The following is a 19,010-nucleotide window of genomic DNA, read 5'->3' as shown; positions in this document are numbered from 1 at the left end:
ATCATGAGGTCAGGAGATCGAGACCATCCTGGCCAACATGGTAAAACCCCATCTTTGCTAAAATACAAAAAAAAAATTGCTGGGCGTGGTGGTGCATGACTGTAGTCCCAGCTACTCAGGAGGCTGAGGTGGGAGAATCATCTGAGCCTGGAAAGTTGAGGCTACAGTGAACTGAAATCATGCCACTGCGCTCCAGCCTGGGCGATGGGAGTGAGACCCTGTCTCAAAAAAACAAAAGGTTTTATCTTGTGTGGGGGCCATATATATGCATGTAAAAATGAATATATATTATGAATATATATTACAAATCTCTGAAATATTCAGGAAGCCCAGAGGTTAACTGTTCGGGGAGCTGGCAACTAGGCAGATGGAGGACAGGGCTTGGAGGGCAACTTTCCATTGCATATGATTTAATACTTGATTTTCAAATCATATTAATGTATTACTTTTTTAGAAATAAATGAATTAAGAAATTAAAGCTCTCAAGCTCTCAAGTAACCTGTGATCTCCTGAAAGAAATAACATTCCTGTATAAGGTTTACATGAAGATGGATTTTCAGTGTTTTTAGTTGTCAAAACTAATGACTATTTTCTGAAGTTTAGGATCAGAAAACAAACTACTATTGTTTGAGAAACCAAACTTAGAGTTTTGAACTTTCTTCCACACTTACAGGTGATGGGAAATTTTGTACCAGTTGCAGCTTCCTGTGCCAATAATGTTCCAGCTCCAGTCTTATCTAACTGTGCAGCAGTTAATCAAGCTAGTATTACCACTTCAGTTTCCTCACAGAATGCTATACAGCCTCTATTTGTATCTCCACCTACACAAGGCAGGCCAGGTAGGTTATTAGCGGTTGCTTACTTTGGAAGCCTCTTTTCCTATTCATAATCATGCACCTCCAGCTATTCTAGTAATTATATATCATTAGTTTAATTTCCAGAATTAAATTTATTTAACCTACTTAATAAAGTATGTTCTGCCATTGAGGATTCCATGAGATTTGAGAGTCAGGGATTTAAGTTTATTGCAAATTTTGCTCTGGTAAGATTTTATGCATGTCATTTTGCTACCTGCTGAATTGGGGGACTTGTACTAGTTTTTCAAACCATTAGTTAAATTTTATCATATAAGAATTAAGATAGAAATGTTTCTCATTTTATAGCAAACTTTGTAGGAATTCTGTAAAATACATTCCTTTGTAATGAATAATTGTCCTGTAAATATCATAATAAAAGATACAGGCTCTAGAATTTAAAAGATCTGGATTAGAATCCTGGTTTTACGACTTACTAATTCTATAATTTTGTACAAACTATTGAAGCTTTTTATCTATGGCTTGGGAGTACTGTTAGTACCAATTCATGAAGTGGTTGTGGACTTTCAATGAGTTAATAACATTTTAAATTTTCAGTAGAATTCTAGGAAGGTGGTGTCAACAACAGCATTATCTTTTCAATCTGAATCTCCAAATAAAAATGGAAATAGTGAAGTCAAAATCCATGACACCTACAACAAAACTAAGTGACAAGGTATCCCCATGAACCCCAGAATTTAAGCAGGTAGGCACAAACCACCAGTCACAAGACTTGCATGCTATCAGGGTCTGTGAGGGAGCAAGAACATAGAAGCATTGAGGATGTTGTCTTCTGTATCTGAGAATTCCAGTGAATAAGAATGCACTGAAAAGTGGGGCGGACAGTTTGGAAGCAGCAGCCAAAACTGGGAAGGGATTTGGTCTTTCTAATACTAGGTGAGTGCATGAGCCACATAGTAGAGGACTTAAAGGGCTTGAAACAGTTTAACCTCTAACTCTTCAAAATTGACCTGCCAGAGCTCCCTTTTAGGATAGTATTCCTCACTGGGAAGAGACTGCTAAGAGTGCAATCTGAATTGATCAGGATAGAGAAAAGAGCAGGTCTGGAAAAAGAACAAAAGGATTAAGGTCAAATACTACGCAAATATATCTTAGGGAATAAAAAGCAGAATAATATCCCTACAGGCAGTGAAAACATGTTAGAAATGAAACACTAAGCAGGACTAAACAAACTAAAAACCATGACAAACTATTTGAAAATGAGCTAAAGATACTAATAATACAAAACATTTAAGAATAACATAAATCAGAATTAGAAAAACTCACCTGAGGTGATAGAACTCAAGAAATAATTATAAAGGGGAGAAGATCATTTTAGTAATGGCGACTAAACTATAATGAGCTTGAGCAAATGCAGGTTGAGTATTCCTTATACAAAGTGCTTGGGACCAGAAGTGTTTTGAACATAGGATTTTTTTTTTTTTTTTTTTTTTTTTTTTTTTTTTTTTTTTAAGATTTTGTAATATTTGCATACTTGTTGAGCATCCTTAATCTGAAAATCCAAGATTCTTCAGTGAGCATTTCCTTTGAGCACTATATAGGCACTCAGTTTTGGAATTTGGAGCAGTTTGAATTTCAGATTTCCAAATCAGCAATACTCACTCTGTATGTGCAGCAGATAATGCTTTAAGAGAAATAAGAGTGCTGTAGGCTTTAATTTTTTTTTTTTTTTTTTGAGACAGGATTTTGCTGTGTCACCAAGACTGGAGTGCGAGTGGCATGATCATGGCTCACTGCAGCCTGGATCTCCAGGGTTCAAACGATCCTCCTGCCTCAGCCCCCCCAGTAGCTGGGACTATAGGCACATGCCACCACACTCGGCTAATTATTGTGTTTTTGTAGAGACAGGGTCTTGTCATGTTGCCCAACCTGGTCTTGAACTCCTAGGCTTAAGTGATCTACCCACCTCAGCCTCCCAAAGTGCTGGGATTACAGGCATGAGCCACCACGCCCAGTCATAAACTTTTTTAAAAGATAAAGATGTAAGAAGGGGGAAATCTAAAATTGAAAAAAAAAATGGAGATAAAGATTTTAAAGCGACATATTTGAAGTTAGACAAATAAAAGCAAACATGGATAGAAGTCCCTGAAAAAGAAAACCAAAGTAAGGGAACAAAAATACTAAAAGCTATAATTTAGAAAACTTTGCTGAAGTTTTGTATTAGTTTGTTTTCACACTGCTATAAAGAAATGCCTGAGACTAGATAATTTATAAAGGGAAGCGGTTTAATTGACTCACAGTTCTGCATGGCTGAGGAAGCCTCAGGAAACTTGCAATCATGGCAGAAGGTGAAGGGGAAGCAGGCACGTTCTTCACAAGGCACCAGGACAAAGAAAGTGCAGGGGAAACGGCCATTTATAAAACTATCAGATCTCGTGAGAATTTGCTCACTATCACAAGAACAGCATAGCAAAAACCACTTCCATGATCCAGGAGATTACAACACAATTTACAATTCAAGATGAGATTTGGGTGGGGACACAAAGCCAAACCATATCAAGTTTAGAAAGTTTTAAAAGTACATACTTGAAACAGCATCCTGAATACCTGAGAATATTGACCCAGAACAATGAACAACAGAATATTCTAATAAAATTACTAGACTTAAAAAGTCCTTAGTATCTAAGTTTATGGCATATAAGAGAAATATGATAATCATCAAACTTTGACAGTATTGCTTTATGCTAGAAGAAAATAAAATAACATTTAAGATACCCAGGGAAAGAATATGTGAACTAATAATTTTGTATCCAATCAAACTGATTTTCAAGCACAAAGGGCAACATGTAAGAACCCAATAATATTATTCCCATGAGCCCTTCTGATGAATCTCTGAGAGCTGTACTGTCAAGCAGAGTAATCACTAGCCACCTATGGAAATTAATTATAGTTAAATAAACCTTTATTTCCTCAGTTGCATTAGCCACATACCAAGTGCTCAAAGCCACATGTGGCTAGTAGCTACTGTACTGGACAACACAGATATAGAATATTTCTACCATCACAAAAACTTGTGTTGGACAACAGTAGACTAGAGAATGAGCTTAGAGTTTCAGGCTACCCGAACAATTAGAGACAGACCAATTAGAGATGTTAGAGACATAAGAACGTGATTAAATACATAGTTACCTGTAGAAGTAAGACAAATGAGGGGTGAGAAGTTGAGACTATACTATGTAATAGCCGTAATAGCCTTATGTTTGGAGGGTGTAGATATAGTTATTTTTTTTTAATGGTAGAATTGAGTGAATATGGACAAAGATGGGCAGAGCATTTTTCATGCTCTCAGTCACATCAGGTTCTTTTATATAGATACTCAGTTTTATTCTGAGACTGTGTAATGTGGGCTAAAGTAAATGAGTAATTATGGGATATTCTAATTTTATACCCTGTGTCCTTGTAAATCAGGATTCTTAGTGTGGAAAAAAAAATTCTTGCAGTTGTTATAGAGGCTAATTAAAAGCTTTTATAGTTTTGAATTTGAATTAGAAGTATCAGTATGAACTTGAGATATCTTTAAATATATGTATATGTTTCCTTGCTCTGTCCACTGAAAGGTCTGTAAACAAAAAGTATCCCTAATACCTAGCTTTTGATCTTAAAATACCATTTATTTCTTTAAAAAAGAAAAAAACTGGGCTCTATGGAGAAATGGCTGATTCCAGGTCTGGGCAGGAAATGTTCAAGATCAGCCTGGAACATCTTGTCATATAAGATAGCAAGGAACATATCAAAGAGTATAGGCATCATGTCAAAAGGACTCAGAAGCCATCACAAAGAGAGATTCCCACTGGTCAAAGATGGAACAATTTGAGCCTCAACAATGATCATTGCACTAGATTGGAATATACCAAGTATGTCGAAGTTCTTAATGATATTTTTTAAATTGCTTGCTTTAAGAGGATGATAGGAAATAAATTCATTTTCTTGAAAACTAGAAACATGAAATAAACATTTATTCTGCCTTCCTTGTATGAACTATACCACTGAATAACCAAATAGATGAGGAGAAGTATCTCTTTGTAATAGTATTCTAACTAATCAATAATCAATAAAAAAGTGACAGAATAATTTTGCAGTTCCTATAAAATGGATGGACATTAAACATCAGTAGCTACTAAGATTGTAAAGATAGTCAAACATTAACTATAGATGTGCCAAAGAAATCAATCCTGCGTCTGATTCAGTCTCCTGGATCTAGCTACCTATTGACAGGAAATACAGAATACATGTTGAATTGCACCATGAGTATGTAATCTGCAAAATCCAGACTGTGGGAAGCTTGTCAGGTCAAAGTGCCCAGATCCTTTAAAGCAGAACTGTCAGGAAATAGATGGAGGGACCGATAGATTAGGAGATTCAAGAAATAGCCAATTTTTTAATGAACAAGACTAAAAACTAGTGTTCAAGGATGCACATTTGAGTGACAAAGCTTTGAAAAGACCCTAAGGAAGTGATTACTATTTAAAGTCAAAATAATGGTTGGTTTTGTTAGGAGGGAAAAAGTGACTAACGAAGTATTTCTAGACATGGGTAGTATCCACATTAAAATGACTCATTAAGCAATATATATTTGATTAGTTTGCTGTATCTGTTTCATTTATAAAAAGATAAAGTGGGCTGGGTGCAGTGGCTCCCACCTGTAATCCCAGCACTTGGGGAGGCCAAGGTGGGTGGATCACCTGAGGTCAGGAGTTACAGACCAGCCTGGCCAACATAGTAAAACCCTATCTCTACTAAAAATATAAAAATTAGCTGGGCGTGGTGGCAGGTGCCTGTAATCGCAGCTACTTGGGAGGCTGAGGCAGGAGAATCACTTGAACTCAGGAATTGGAGGTTGCAGTGTGCTGAGACCACACCATTGCACTCCAGCCTGGGCAATAGAGTAAGACTTCATCTCAAAGGAAAAAAAAAAGTGCTCAGCACAGTACCTGGAACAAAAACAATAAATGTTAATTAATGATGATATAAATTTTTCACTGGAAATGTCAATGTAGACCCTAGTTTTACTACTTTTTGCTAGTTGTAGGAGAGAACATTTGCTATCTGCTTCCAGCAGCTGTCTGAGCTTAAATTCAAGTGATAGATGAAGCAAGAATTGTAATGTTTTATTTGTGGAATCATTGAAAGATTACCATTTAAATGCCAGATTTTTCTTAAAATGTATACTGCCTTCATTTATTTACTTTTTGTTTAGTCACTTAACCTCAACTGTAGATCTACTTTACTAGATCCGATGGCTTTTTAGTTGCTCTTTGTAATTCTTGTCCATCCTCTAGATGAAACAACTGATTTTTCCCACTTTGTTGTTCATATCTCTCTCTGGCAGGCCCCTCCCATCCTTAAGTGGCTGCTAATCTGCCAGGTAACTACATGTGATGATTGCCCTTAATTATGAGTCTCCTTTTAGGCATTAAATCCTGTCAACTTCAAGCTCTGGATTTCAGTAAATGTTCCCAAGTCTTTTGCCAGGGCTGGGATCAGCGACTCTCCCTGAGTGCAAAATTTAATAGAATGTCAAAAAAACAAAAACAAAAACAAAAAAACACACACACCCCACAGTAGTCAAGATAAATAACACTTTAATTCATCATTAAAAAAGTAAAGATTAATATAAAAAATTTGAGAACAAAGTATCAATTTTAAATAAAGACAGGATCTGTGTACCATGTTTAAGGTGAGTTGAGTGAGGCATATACTCTTGGGGTCATGCAAGTACAGGGTTGGATCCTGTCTTTATTGAAAATTTTGATGTTGTATTCATAACAGTTTTCTTTGTATTAGTTTGCGTAGCCCTTTAAATTTTGCACTGCTGCATCTCACCACACCTTGGCCTTGGCCCTGCTCTGTGATTTTTGGAGAAGCAACAGTATCTTCTTTTATATATTTATGTTCTCTTCTGAAGTGTCCTGAAGCAGACTACAGCTACAGGGATGGGGGAAATTAGCATTCTGAATGCATTACCTTGATTTCTACTAGTATTTCAGAAGACGTTTCTATAATTCTTGAGCCATCCCTTGAATTATATATGTTAAGCCTGTGGAGCTCTTTGTAAGTCTAAGGATGAGATGCTGATGCATCTCTATAGAAACTTAAAATTGTAAAAGCTTTTTTGTAGAGGGTTTATTGTAATACTGTGCATTTATAAGGAAGGTGAATTCAGACAAAGTAACCTCCAAATTGTTTCTACTCTTGATTCTTTCAGGCCCGTGAGAATGTATTTAGCCATTTCTATGTCTAGTAGTTGGTTTTTACCTAGTGATCATAATAACATTTTACTATCTTTAGCTAATTGCCTTTCTTCATTTGCTTTTTTAAAAAGATGGTATGATTTGTTTTCAGTGCTAGTTTAAAAGGAGTAAGAGCAGAGTTTTGTTGCAACCATTTTATTTAAAAAAATCTGTATCTACAACATTTGGAGATATTCTGAAAATTAAATTCTTCTCCCAAAACTGTAAAATTAGAGATTTCTAAATATATGATAAAACTCCAAAACAGCTAGTTGAGCAAGCTTTAAAAATTTACTCTTTAATTTAGATATAGTATAATTCATTTTTGGTGCCCAGTTCTGTAAGCTTTGACAAATGCAGAGTTGTGTAACCAATACCACAATAAAGAGATAATAATTATATTACTCCTAAAAAGTTGTTTATATAGTTTTAGATCACCCAAAGACATAGATCTATTAGTGTTAGCCTGTAATTGTACAAGTGATATAGGTGAGTATATTGTTAGTACTGATCAGTAAATGGAAACAATGTGGATTATGTCTTGCTAAAACATCAGAGTAACAAATTCAGCTTGTGTGAATTGTTTCTATGCTAAACTGAGTGTGCTAAAACTCTGAATTTAAACCTTTATAGAATAAGACTGAAACACTGTGTTTCTCAGGATTAAAATGATAACGCAGATAACACAATGATGAAATTTTGTACTTGAATTTAAGCTGGCTAAAATGATGCAGTTAAACTTGAAGGGTTTGTATTAATCATCTTTTGTAAAAAGAAAAAAAAAATTAACAAATTTACCACTTACGTTATCTATGCAGATAATGTGTTTTAACTAGGTTGTAAATACATTGTTTCCTTTATCATCATAGAGGATTAATATTTAAACATAATTACATCTGAATTTCTTATGTCAAAAACAAACTTTTAAATGAGTATTGATTGTTTCTAAGCTGTAGTAACAGGTATAGAAAGTTAAAAGGATACGATATTGTATCTAGCCTGTTTTTAGATCCTGGACCTCCTTAGAAATGGGACAGTCATGATTTAAAGTTCCCTATATTCCTCAGATGCTACCAGTAGAAACCTTCAACGATTGCTAAAATCTGTAATCTGTCCACTTCAGTCCATCTCTTATTAGCTTCTACATTTTGTGATTTAACTGAGCGTGACAGATTGCTGAAAACATTCTTAAATTTGCATTGGGAATTAAGCTAAGTAAAAATTTTCCTATAATTACCTTTTATTTATGTACCTGTTAGCTAAGTGTTCAAAGTCTGATAGTCAAAGCTCTGCGTCTTCCAGTTTGTTCCCTTTTAATTTCCAGTAATTTTCTTAAAACGACCTGTAATAAACTAGTTCTCGATTGTTATGTGTAAGAGAATGTAGACAATTCACTGTCCATGTTTTTTTTTTTTTTTTTTTTTAAGCCAAACCATAAGAATTGAGTTCTTTGACCATACTGGAGACAAAAAAAGTAGATGAACCTACTGTTCATAAGGTGTTATAGTTGTGTATTGCTCTGTTGTGTTTTGTTTCTTTGTTAGTGATTGCCTCACCATCCTATCCATGCCATTCTGCTCCTACTCCTCATGCTGGTACCTCTCTACCACTACCACCACCACCACCACCACCTCCTCCTCCTCCTCCTCCTCCTCTTGATGTGGGAGAGGCTTCAAATTTACCACCACCACCACCTCCATCTTATTCCTGTGATCCAAGTGGCAGTGATTTGCCTCAAGGTAAGTAGATTTTGAGACTTAGGTGAGGGGTCTGAGATTTAAAAAATATTTTTAGAGTATATCTCTCTTTGGTTGACCTGTTGGGAAATGGGGAACCAAATGAAAATTGACTTGAGAACACAATGCAGGAAGTGACTAAGGAAAGGAGCAATTAAAAGCTGAAAACAGAATATCTTCTACATAATCAACAAATGAATGGTTGAGTTGATGTGTGCTGCTGTTTTTTTGTTGTGTTTCGTTTTGGTAGCTACATGCCTACCCTGAAGAAGATTCTCAAATGGCTCTTTGATTTTCTTAACTGTCTTTTTGCAAAACAGGACTTGGTATCAAATTTTTCTTTATTTCTTAAATTGTTTCCACAAGTACATGAATTATTGCAATATTTTATATCTAGAATTTCAGCTGAATTTTAAAGATTTGGGGGAGTGGGGATTAGGAGTCTTATCTGCTTTGAATTTCCGCCGTGTTTTCTTAAACATCTAAGGAGTAGTTTTTCATTGGAAGTTCTTTATTACCCCTCATTGACATATTTCTCAAGAGAATTATAGTCGAGAATTGTTTGTAGCTTACTTATACTTTTTTGCTATAACATTTTCTTGTTTTTTTTTTTTAGCTGCTTCTCTATTTTTTTTTTCCAACACCTAATCACCAAGATTTTCTTTAGCTCCCTTCTGTTTTTTTCCTATCCTTAAACTTCACTGTTATTTCTATGTAGTTGATTCTTAAATCTAGCTAGCCTTGGCATCAAAAGTTTTTAGTTACTTCTCTCCAGATACTTGCTGGACATTTTCATTTAGTTTTTAGCTTTCATTTCAGTAATGAAATTCCTCATATTTATCTTTTCCCCAAGTCACACAAAACATTGACTTTTCTCCTTGGTTTTCTATTTTGTTAAGTGGTATCATTTCTACCTAATTTGCCCAATATCTAAACCCTGATTCCTTTACTTGTCTCCCTTCCATTACCTACCTATGCCTGAGATGTACTTAGTCACCACAAAATTCTGATTTTGTATTTTTCCTAATATTTTACTATGAATATATTCAAACACTCATCAAAGTTGAATTTTAAAATGAAGTCTTATCTATCACCTATATTCTATCATGAATGTTTAACTACTTTATCACATATCTATCCAGTCTTTCCCTCCATCCATCTCTATTAATCCATCTTCTTTTTGACACATTTGTATCATTTGTAAATTGTAGACATTTGTACACTTCCCCATAAAAACCTCAGGATACATATTATTAAGTAGATTTTTTTACTTCTTGATGTACAGTTTACATATAATGAAATATACAAAACTTAAGTGCACATTAGCTTAGTTTTAACATATGCATGCACACGCTTGTGTAACCCAAATCCCTATCAAGGTATAAAGTATTAACATTGTCCCACAAAGTTGCCTCATGCTCCTTCCCAGTTTTTCCCATGTTCCCCCTAGAGACAACAACTGTTCTGACTTTTTTCCACCATACATTAGTTTTGCCTTTTCAGAATTTTATATAAATGTAATCTTGTAGTATATAATCTTTATGGAAAGCTTCTTAAACTTGGCATAATTTTGAGATTTGTCTGTTGTTGCATGTGTCAGTAGCCCACTTGTCTTCATTGCTGAGTAGCATTTCATTCCAGTTTGTCCATTCTCCTGTTGGTGATAGATAGCTGGACTATTTGGAGCTTGGGGCTGTTATGAAAAAAGCTGCTATGAACATTCTTGTAAAAGTCTTTGTAAACATACATTTTTATTTCCCTTGGGCAAATACCTAGCAGTGGAATTGCCGGGTCGTAAAGAGATATGTGTTTACTTTTATAAGTAACTGCCAAACATTTTTCCAAAGTTGTACCATTTTACACTTCCACCAGCAGTGTATGAGAATTCCAGTTGTTTCTCTTCCTCACCAACATTTATTGTTGCCACTGTCTTTAACTTTATCCATTCTGGTGACTGAGCATGTTTAAAAAAAATCTTATTTTGTAGAGCAGTTTTCTGTTCGTTGCCAAATTGGGAGGAAGGCATAGGGATTTCCCATTTTCCACCAGCCCCCCCATGTCTGTAGCCTCCCATGTTATCAGTGTCCCCCACCATACTAGCATGGTTTATTTGCTACAATGATGAACCTACCTTGGCACATCATTATCACCCAGAGGCCATAGTTTATATTAGTGTTCATTCTTTCTGTTGCACTTTCATGAGTTTGGACAAATGTATAATGGCATATATCCTTCATTATAGCATCACATAGATGCTATAATGGAGTGTGTCTGCCCCAGAAATGTGTGCTCTGCCTATTATTGTTCATCCCCCATCTCCTGGCAATCACTGATCTTTTACTGTCTCCATAGTTTTGACTTTTCCAGAATGCCATATAGTTGCAATCATGCAGTATATAGCCTTTTCAGATTGGCTCTTAGCAATATATATTTAAGATTCCTCACCAAATTATTATCTGAATGTACCACAGTTTATATATCCATTCATCTACTGAATAACACCTTGGTTGCTTCCACTTTCTATTACAGTTGCCCTAAACATCCATGTGCAAGTTTTTGTGTGGAAATATATTTTTAACTCCTTTGGGTAAACACCAAGGATTACAATTACTCGATTGAATAAGAATATCTTTTCTTTTATAAGAAACTGTCAAACTGTCTTCCAGAATGGCTATTTTGCATTCCCACCAGCAATGAATGAGTGTTTCTGTAGTTCCACATTCATGCCAATATTTAGTGTTGTCAGTGTTTTGGATTTTGGCCATTTTAATAGGTGTATAATGGTATCTCATTGTTTTAATTTGCATTTTCTTTGTGAAGTCCAACATGGAGCATCTTTTCATGTGCTTATTTGCCATCTGTATTTCTTTGATGAAACATCTGTTAAGGTGTTTGGCCCGTTTTTAATTCAGTTGTTTACGTACTGAGTCCTAAGGGTTCTTTGTATATTTTGGGTAACAGTCTATCATATGAGGTATGTCTTTTGCAGATACTTTTTCCAAGTCTGTGGCTTGTCTTTTCATTCTCTTGAGTATCTTTCGCAGAGCAGATATTTTTAATTTTAGGGAACTCCAACTTAAAAATTATTTCTTTTATGTATCATGCCTATGGTATTATATCTAAAAAGCAATTGCCAGACTCAAGGTCATGTAGATTTTTTCCTGTTACCGTCTAGGAGTTTTATGTTTTGCATTTCACTTGTGTGATACATTTTGAGTGACTTTTTTTGTGAAGTATGTAAAGTCTATGTGTAGATTCATATTTTTGCATGTGAATGTCCAGTTGTTTGGGTACTTTTTTCATGTGCTTATTGGCCATTTGCATATTTTTTTGTAAAGTGTTCACGTATTTTGACTACTCCCTTATTTGGTGCTTGTTATTGAGTTGTGGAAGTTCTCTACATATTCTCTATGCTAGTCTTTTGTCAGGTATATTTTCTGAATATCTGCTCCTATTCTGTGGCTTATCTATTTTCTTCATGGTGCCTTCTGATGAGTAGAGGATTTTAATTCTGATGAAATCTAATTGATCATTTTTTTGGTGTGTATTGCTTTCTGTAATCTAAGAAACTGGCTGAGCATGGTGGCTCACACCTGTAATCCTAACACTTTGGGAGGCCAGGGCAGGCAGATCACTTAAGGTCAGAAGTTCGAGTCCACCCTGGCCAACATGGAGAAATCCCACCTCTACTAAAAATATAAAATTTAGCCGGGTGTGGTGATATGCATCTGTAAGCCCAGCTACTTGGGAGGCTGAGGCAGGAGAATCACTTGAACCCAGGAGGTGGAGGTTGTACTGAGCCAAGATCATGCCACTGCACTCCAGCCTGGGTGACAGAATGAGACTCTGACTCAAATAAAAAAAAAAATAATAAAATAAAAAAACACCTTTGCCTTACTCCCAAGTCATTATGATTGTCTCCTGTGTTTTCCTTAAAAAGCGTAACGCTTTTAGTTTTATATTGAAGTCCACTACCCATCTCAAATTAATTTTTGTGGATGGTATGAGATGGAGGTTGAGGTGATTTGTGTTTTTTTTTTTTTTTTTTTTTTTTGCCTTTATGGATCTCCAGTATTCCAGCAGTACCATTTGTACAAAAGGTTTTTCTTTCCTTGTTGGATCAGTTTGGTGTTTTAGTCAAAAATCAAATGACCGTTTTAAGTGCAGGTCTGTTTGTGTGCCCTATTCTATTGCATTGATCTATTTTTTAATCCTTACACCATTACCACATTGTCTTTTTAGTAAGATATTTGAAGTAAGGTGAGTAATTTGCATTTCTCTTAGACTATCAAATTTTACCAAAAATAGAAGAGAAACCTTCTGGAAATTTGGGATTGTGTTTATAATCTATAGCTCAATTTGGGGAGAATGTCAGTTCTTAACAATATGATCTCTTTGAATTCATGAACATGGTATCATAGTATATCTGTCAATTTATTTAGGCTGCGTTTGATTTCTCAACATTTTTTTTCCCATTTATTTTATTGCAATTTTGGGTTTTCGGGTACATGTGAAGAACATGCAAGATTGTTGCATAGGTACACACGTGGCAGTGTGATTTGCTGCCTTCCTCCCCATCACCTACATCTGGCATCTCTCCCCATGCTATCTCTCCCCAACTCCCCACCCCCCACCGTCTCTCCCCTATTTCCCCCCAACTGACTCCAGTGTGTAGTGCTCCCCTCCCTGTGTCCATGTGTTCTCATTGTTCAACACCTGCCTATGAGTGAGAACATGTGGTGTTTGATCTTCTGCTCTTCTGTCAGTTTGCTGAGAATGATGGTTTCCAAGTTCATCCATGTCCCTACAAAGGACCCAAACTCATCCTTTTTGATGGCTGCATAATATTCCATGGTGTATATGTGCCACATTTTCCCTATCCAGTCTATCATCGATGTGTTCCTGTGTATTTGGGTTTTTGGAGCTGTAGTAAATAGAATTTTAAAACTTTTTTTTTCCTATTTTGTCCTGTACATAAATATAGAATTGATTTTTGCATGTTAACCTTGGCTGATTTATTAAAAATCTGGGTTTCACAGAGGGTTTTAAAAAAATATCCATTGTCTCTTTCCTTGATCATGCGTTTATCGCTTTGTCCCTGAACAATTAGAGTAGCTTCTCCATTGGTCTCATTACTCTGGTACTGTTCCACTTTGTGTCTCTTCCTAGCTCAGAACTCTTCAGTCATTTTTTGTTGTGTGTAGATTAAAGTTCAACAGACTAAGTATGGCATTTATGACTTTCCACAGTCTAGTCTCTGTTCTAACCTTATCTCTTTCTGCTCCTATGTGAACTCTATGTAGCGGATTTTCTTCTCCTAAGCATTTGCTGGCATAGTGATTCAACTCAAATTCTTTCCCCATTCACTCTCCCATCTAAGTTCTATTAACCCTGAGAACATATCATATATTCATTAGTAGGTGCTCCCCATTCTCCCTGGCCTTAGCAATCACTCCTCTATTTTATCAATGGATTTGCCTATTCTGGACATTTTATATAAATAGAATCATACAATATGTGGTCTTTTACAACATTTTTTCTCTAAGCATACTGTTTTTAAGGTTCATGTTGTCACATGTATCAGTGCATTCTTCTTTCTTATGGCCAAAACATTCCAGCGTATGGATGTGTTGGCATACTCCATTTTGTTGTACTTTGTTTTATTGTATTTTATAGATATTGTGATTTTTTTTGTTTTACAAATTGAAGATTTGTGACAACCCTGTGTCAAGCAAATCTATTGGCACTGTTTTTCCGACAACATATTCTCCCTTTTCTCTCTTCATTTCTGTCAGCATATTTTTTTAGCACTAAAGTGTTTTTTTAATTATTTATTTATTTATTTATTTTTGGAGATGGAGTCTCTGTCACCCAGGCTGGAGTGCAGTGGCGCGATCTTGGCTCACTGTAACCTCCACCTCCTGGGTTCAAGTGATTCTCCTGCCTCAGCCTCCTGAGTAGCTGGCATTACAGGCGCTCGCCACCATGCCTAGATAATTTTTGTATTTTTAGTAGAGATGGGGTTTCCCCATGCTGGCCAGGCTGGTCTCAAACCCCTGACGTCAAGTGATTCACCTGCCTTGGCCTCCCAGAGTGTTTGGATTACAGGCGTGAGCCATTGCGCCCGGCCAGCAATAAAGTATTTTAAATTTAACGTATATGCATTGTTTTCTTAGATCTAATGTTGTTATTCTCTGAAAAGACTATAGTGTATAAGCATAACTTTTTTTTTTTTTTTTTTTTTGAGATGGAGACTTCCTCTGTCACCATGCTGGGGTGCAGTGGCATGATCTTGGCTCACTGAAACCTCTAACTCCCAGATTCAAGTGATTCTCCTGCCTCGGCCTCCTGAGTAGCTGGGATTACAGGTGTGTGCCACCGCTCCTGGCTAATTTTTGTATTTTTAGTAGAGTTGGGTTTGACCATGTTGGCCAGGATGGTCTCAATCTCCTGATCTCATGATCCGCCCATCTCAGCCTGCCAAAGTCCTGGGATTACAGGAGTGAGCCACTGTGCCCGGCAATAAGCATAACTTTTATATGTCCTGGGAACCAAAAAAATTGGTGTGACTCACTTCCTTGCAATATTGTCTTTATTTGTTCTGGAACCAAACCTATGATATCTCCAAAGTATGTCTGTATCATATTTTATCTGTAAGTTGAGGAAAATTTGGGTTGCTTTCACTTTTTGGCTATTAATACTATGTGCATATTTATACAAGTTATTTTTTTATTTATGTTTGTATCAAGGAGCAGAATCCAATGCCACTTATGAATTTATTTCCTATTTTTTTAAATATTCTTTAGCTTGAGCATTAGGCTTTATACTGTGTTCCCATGTAACAGTGAAAATAGAAGCTGTTTTTTTTTTTAAATGGCAGTTTTGTTTAGGAAGTCTCTAACCGAAGAAAGAGGGGTTTTCTGAAAGTTCATCTATTATTGGAACTCAGGTTTATTACTTTATAAATAAAAATATGTGTGGATCTCAGGTAAAGGAATAAAAATACATTTAGAGATACAACTGTAATGCTAAGAACAGTTTTTGTTCGTTTATGAAGTAGTTTAGTTTTATAATGTCTAGAGAAATTACCTTGCTCATTGCCCTTCTCTTTGGAGTTCTGGTGCTGGTATGTCAGTCATGGTAAATAAAAGCAAGGTGAATAGTTTCATATTGTTCTAATTGTCTCAGCAGGCATCACTAACCTCTGTCAGTAGAACATTAGTCTGTACTGTCTAGTAGTGCTAGTAACTGTGGACCAAAATGATTGCTTATGTACTAGAAGTGTATTAAACTAAAAACTCTGTCTTGAAACAAGTGAGAAAATGCCTTTATTGGATTCTTCTTAAAATATTGCCCGAGTGACATTACTATAACATCAGCCTAAAATTAAGATTAGAAATGAAATTTGTATTTGGTAACTAAACCTTAGATGAGAAAATAATCTTACCTATATTGGTAGGTAAGTAGTCATTTATTATAAGGTAAAATTAAGAGTGATATTAATGTGGCAAGATTACATTGATATCTACCTTAATAATACCCAAAGAGGAAAGCTTTTTTTTCCCCTATTTTGAGATGGAGTATCACTCTGTCACCCAGGCTGGAGTGCAGTGGCACAATCTTGGCTCAGTGCAACCTCCATTTCCTAGGTTAAAGCGATTCTCATGCCTCAGCCTCCTGAGTAGCTGGGATTACAGGCACCTGCCACCACCCCCAGCTAATTTTTGTAGTTTTAGTAGAGACAGGGCTTCATCATGTTGGTCGGGATGGTCTTGAACTCCTGACCTCGTGTGATCTGCCCACCTCAGCTTCCCAAAGTGCTGGGATTACAGGCATGAGCCACTGCGCCTGGCCAGAAAAGCTTTTATTAAAAAGATAATTCTAATTGCTTACATCAGTCTAGTCACTAATTTTTTTTTAATTTTTAATTTTAGATACAAAAGTTTTGCAGTACTATTTCAATCTAGGATTGCAGGTAAGTGGCATGTTAAAATTGCTTTGATAAGCCCTATTTTCAAAGTATAAGCCATTTTGATAATCAGACTTGAACTTCAAAAGCCAAACGCACTAAGGGGACTAAAAATTAAAAAATTTATTTCTATCTAAGAGATCTCTGAATATGATATAAGTTTTCTGATTTAGCCTCCTTGTGCTTTATTTTCTTTTATTATAAAATAGTCGTTAAACTGAAGAGAGGGGTACTGGGCTGTAAGCAGCACAATGGCATATATTAGGCTAGCTATTATATTTAACATTATATGCTAACTTTTCACTGTGTTGTTTTATCTCAAAAATAAAGGAATTATCCTAAAATATTTTTATGACTATCTTTCCATTTTGTGTGAAAATTACACAAATTCAAAGACATTTAAAGAGCTGTATTTTGTTCTTTGAAACCAACGAGAACAAAGAGACAACATACTGGAATCTCTGGAACACAACTAAAGCAGTGTTTAGAAGGAAATTTATAACACTAAATGCCCACATGAGAAAGCAGGAAATATGTGACATTGACACCTTAAAATCAAAATTAGAAGAACTAGAGAAGCAAGAGCAGACAAATTCAAAAGCTAGCAGAAGACATGAAGTAACTAAGATCAGAGCAGAACTGAAAGAGATAGAGGCACGAAAAAACCCTTCCAAAAAAATCATTGAATCCAGGAGCTGGTTTTTAGAAAAGAATAACAAAATAGATAGACCATTAGCCAGATGAATAAAGAGGAAAAGAGAGAAGAATCAAATAGACACAATAAAAAATGATAAAGGGGATATCACCACTGATCCCATAGAAATACTAACTACCATCAGAGAATACTATAAATCCCTCTATGCAAATAAACTAGAAAATCTAGAATAAATGGATACATTCCTGGATACATTCCTGGTCACATACCCCCTCCCAAGACTAAATGAAGAAGAAATCAAATCCCTGAATAGAACAATAACAAGTTCTGAAATTGAGGCAGTAATTAATAGCCTACCAACCAAAAAAAGTCCAGGACCAGTCGGATTCATAGCCAAATTCTACCAGAGGTACAAAGAGGATCTGGTACCATTCATTCTGAAACTATTCCAAACAATAGAAAAAGGATTCCTTCCTAACTCATTTTATGAGGCCAGCATCACCCTGATACCAAAACCTTGCAGAGACACAACAACAATAGCAAAAATTTCATGCCAATATCCCTGATGAAGATCTATGTGCAAATCCTCAATAAAATATTGGTAAACCGAATCCAGCAGCCCATTAAGAAGCTTATCTACCATGATCAAGTCAGCTTCATCCCTGTGATGAAAGGCTGGTTCAACATATTTAAATCAGTAAACATAATCCATCATCTAAACAGAACCAATGACAAAAACCACGTGATTATCTGAATAGATGCAGAAAAGGCCTTTGATAAATTTCAACACACCTTCATGCTAAAGACTCTCAATAAACTAGGTATTGATGGAATGTATCTCAAAATAATAAGAGCTATTTATGACAAACCCACAGCCAATATTATACTGAATAAGCAAAAGCTGGAAGTATTCCCTTTGAAAACTGGCAGAAGGCAATGATGTCCTCTCTCACCACTCCTATTCAACATAGTATTGGAAGTTCTGGCCAATGCAATCAGGCAAGAGAAAGAAATAGGATTATTCAAATAGGAAGAGAGGAAGTCAAATTGTTTCTGTTTGCAGATGACATGATTGTATATGCAGAAAACCCTATTGTCTCAGCCCAAAATCTCCTTAAGCTGGTAAGCAATTTCAGCAAAGTCTTAGGACACAAAATCAATGTGCAAACATCACAAGCATTCCTATACACCAATAATAGCCAAGTCATGAGCAAACTCCCATTCACAATTGCTACAAAGAGAATAAAATACCTAGGAATACAACCTACAGGGGATGTGAAGGACCTTTTCAAGGAGAACTACAAACCACTGCTCAAGGAAATAAGAGAGGACACAAACAGATGGAAAAACATTCCATGGTGATGGTTAGGAAGAATCAATATTGTGAAAATGGCCATACTGCCCAAAGTAATTCGTAGACTCAGTGCTATCACTATCAAGCTATCATTGACTTTCTACACAGAATTGGAAAAAACTACTTTAAATTTCATGTGAAACCAAAACAGCCCACATAGCCAAGACAATCCTAAGCAAAAAGAACAAAGG

At 35.8% G+C, this 19,010-nt stretch overlaps 1 protein-coding gene across 10 annotated transcripts in view; it reads left to right on the top strand.

The window, feature by feature from the left end:
• Positions 1 to 19,010, top strand: part of ALG13 (ALG13 UDP-N-acetylglucosaminyltransferase subunit) — a 114,818-nt gene that overhangs the window by 51,523 nt on the left and 44,285 nt on the right. For 9 of the 10 annotated variants that reach the window (XM_037729087.1, XM_017502133.2, XM_017502128.2 and 6 more), the window contains 2 exons: positions 8,650 to 8,844; positions 16,776 to 16,816. In XM_037729087.1, the coding sequence (XP_037585015.1) occupies positions 8,650 to 8,844; positions 16,776 to 16,816 (236 nt within the window). Of the gene's footprint in view, positions 1 to 673; positions 840 to 8,649; positions 8,845 to 16,775; positions 16,817 to 19,010 lie in introns of those variants that run through there. The other variant, XR_001817472.2, reaches the window with a different exon arrangement.

Source organism: Cebus imitator, unplaced genomic scaffold (genome assembly GCF_001604975.1).
Source record: "Cebus imitator isolate Cc_AM_T3 unplaced genomic scaffold, Cebus_imitator-1.0 Scaffold292, whole genome shotgun sequence".
Lineage (NCBI taxonomy): Eukaryota > Metazoa > Chordata > Mammalia > Primates > Cebidae > Cebus > Cebus imitator.
Note: the sequence above shows the minus strand (reverse complement) of the source record. Positions and strands in the feature narration are given on the sequence as shown.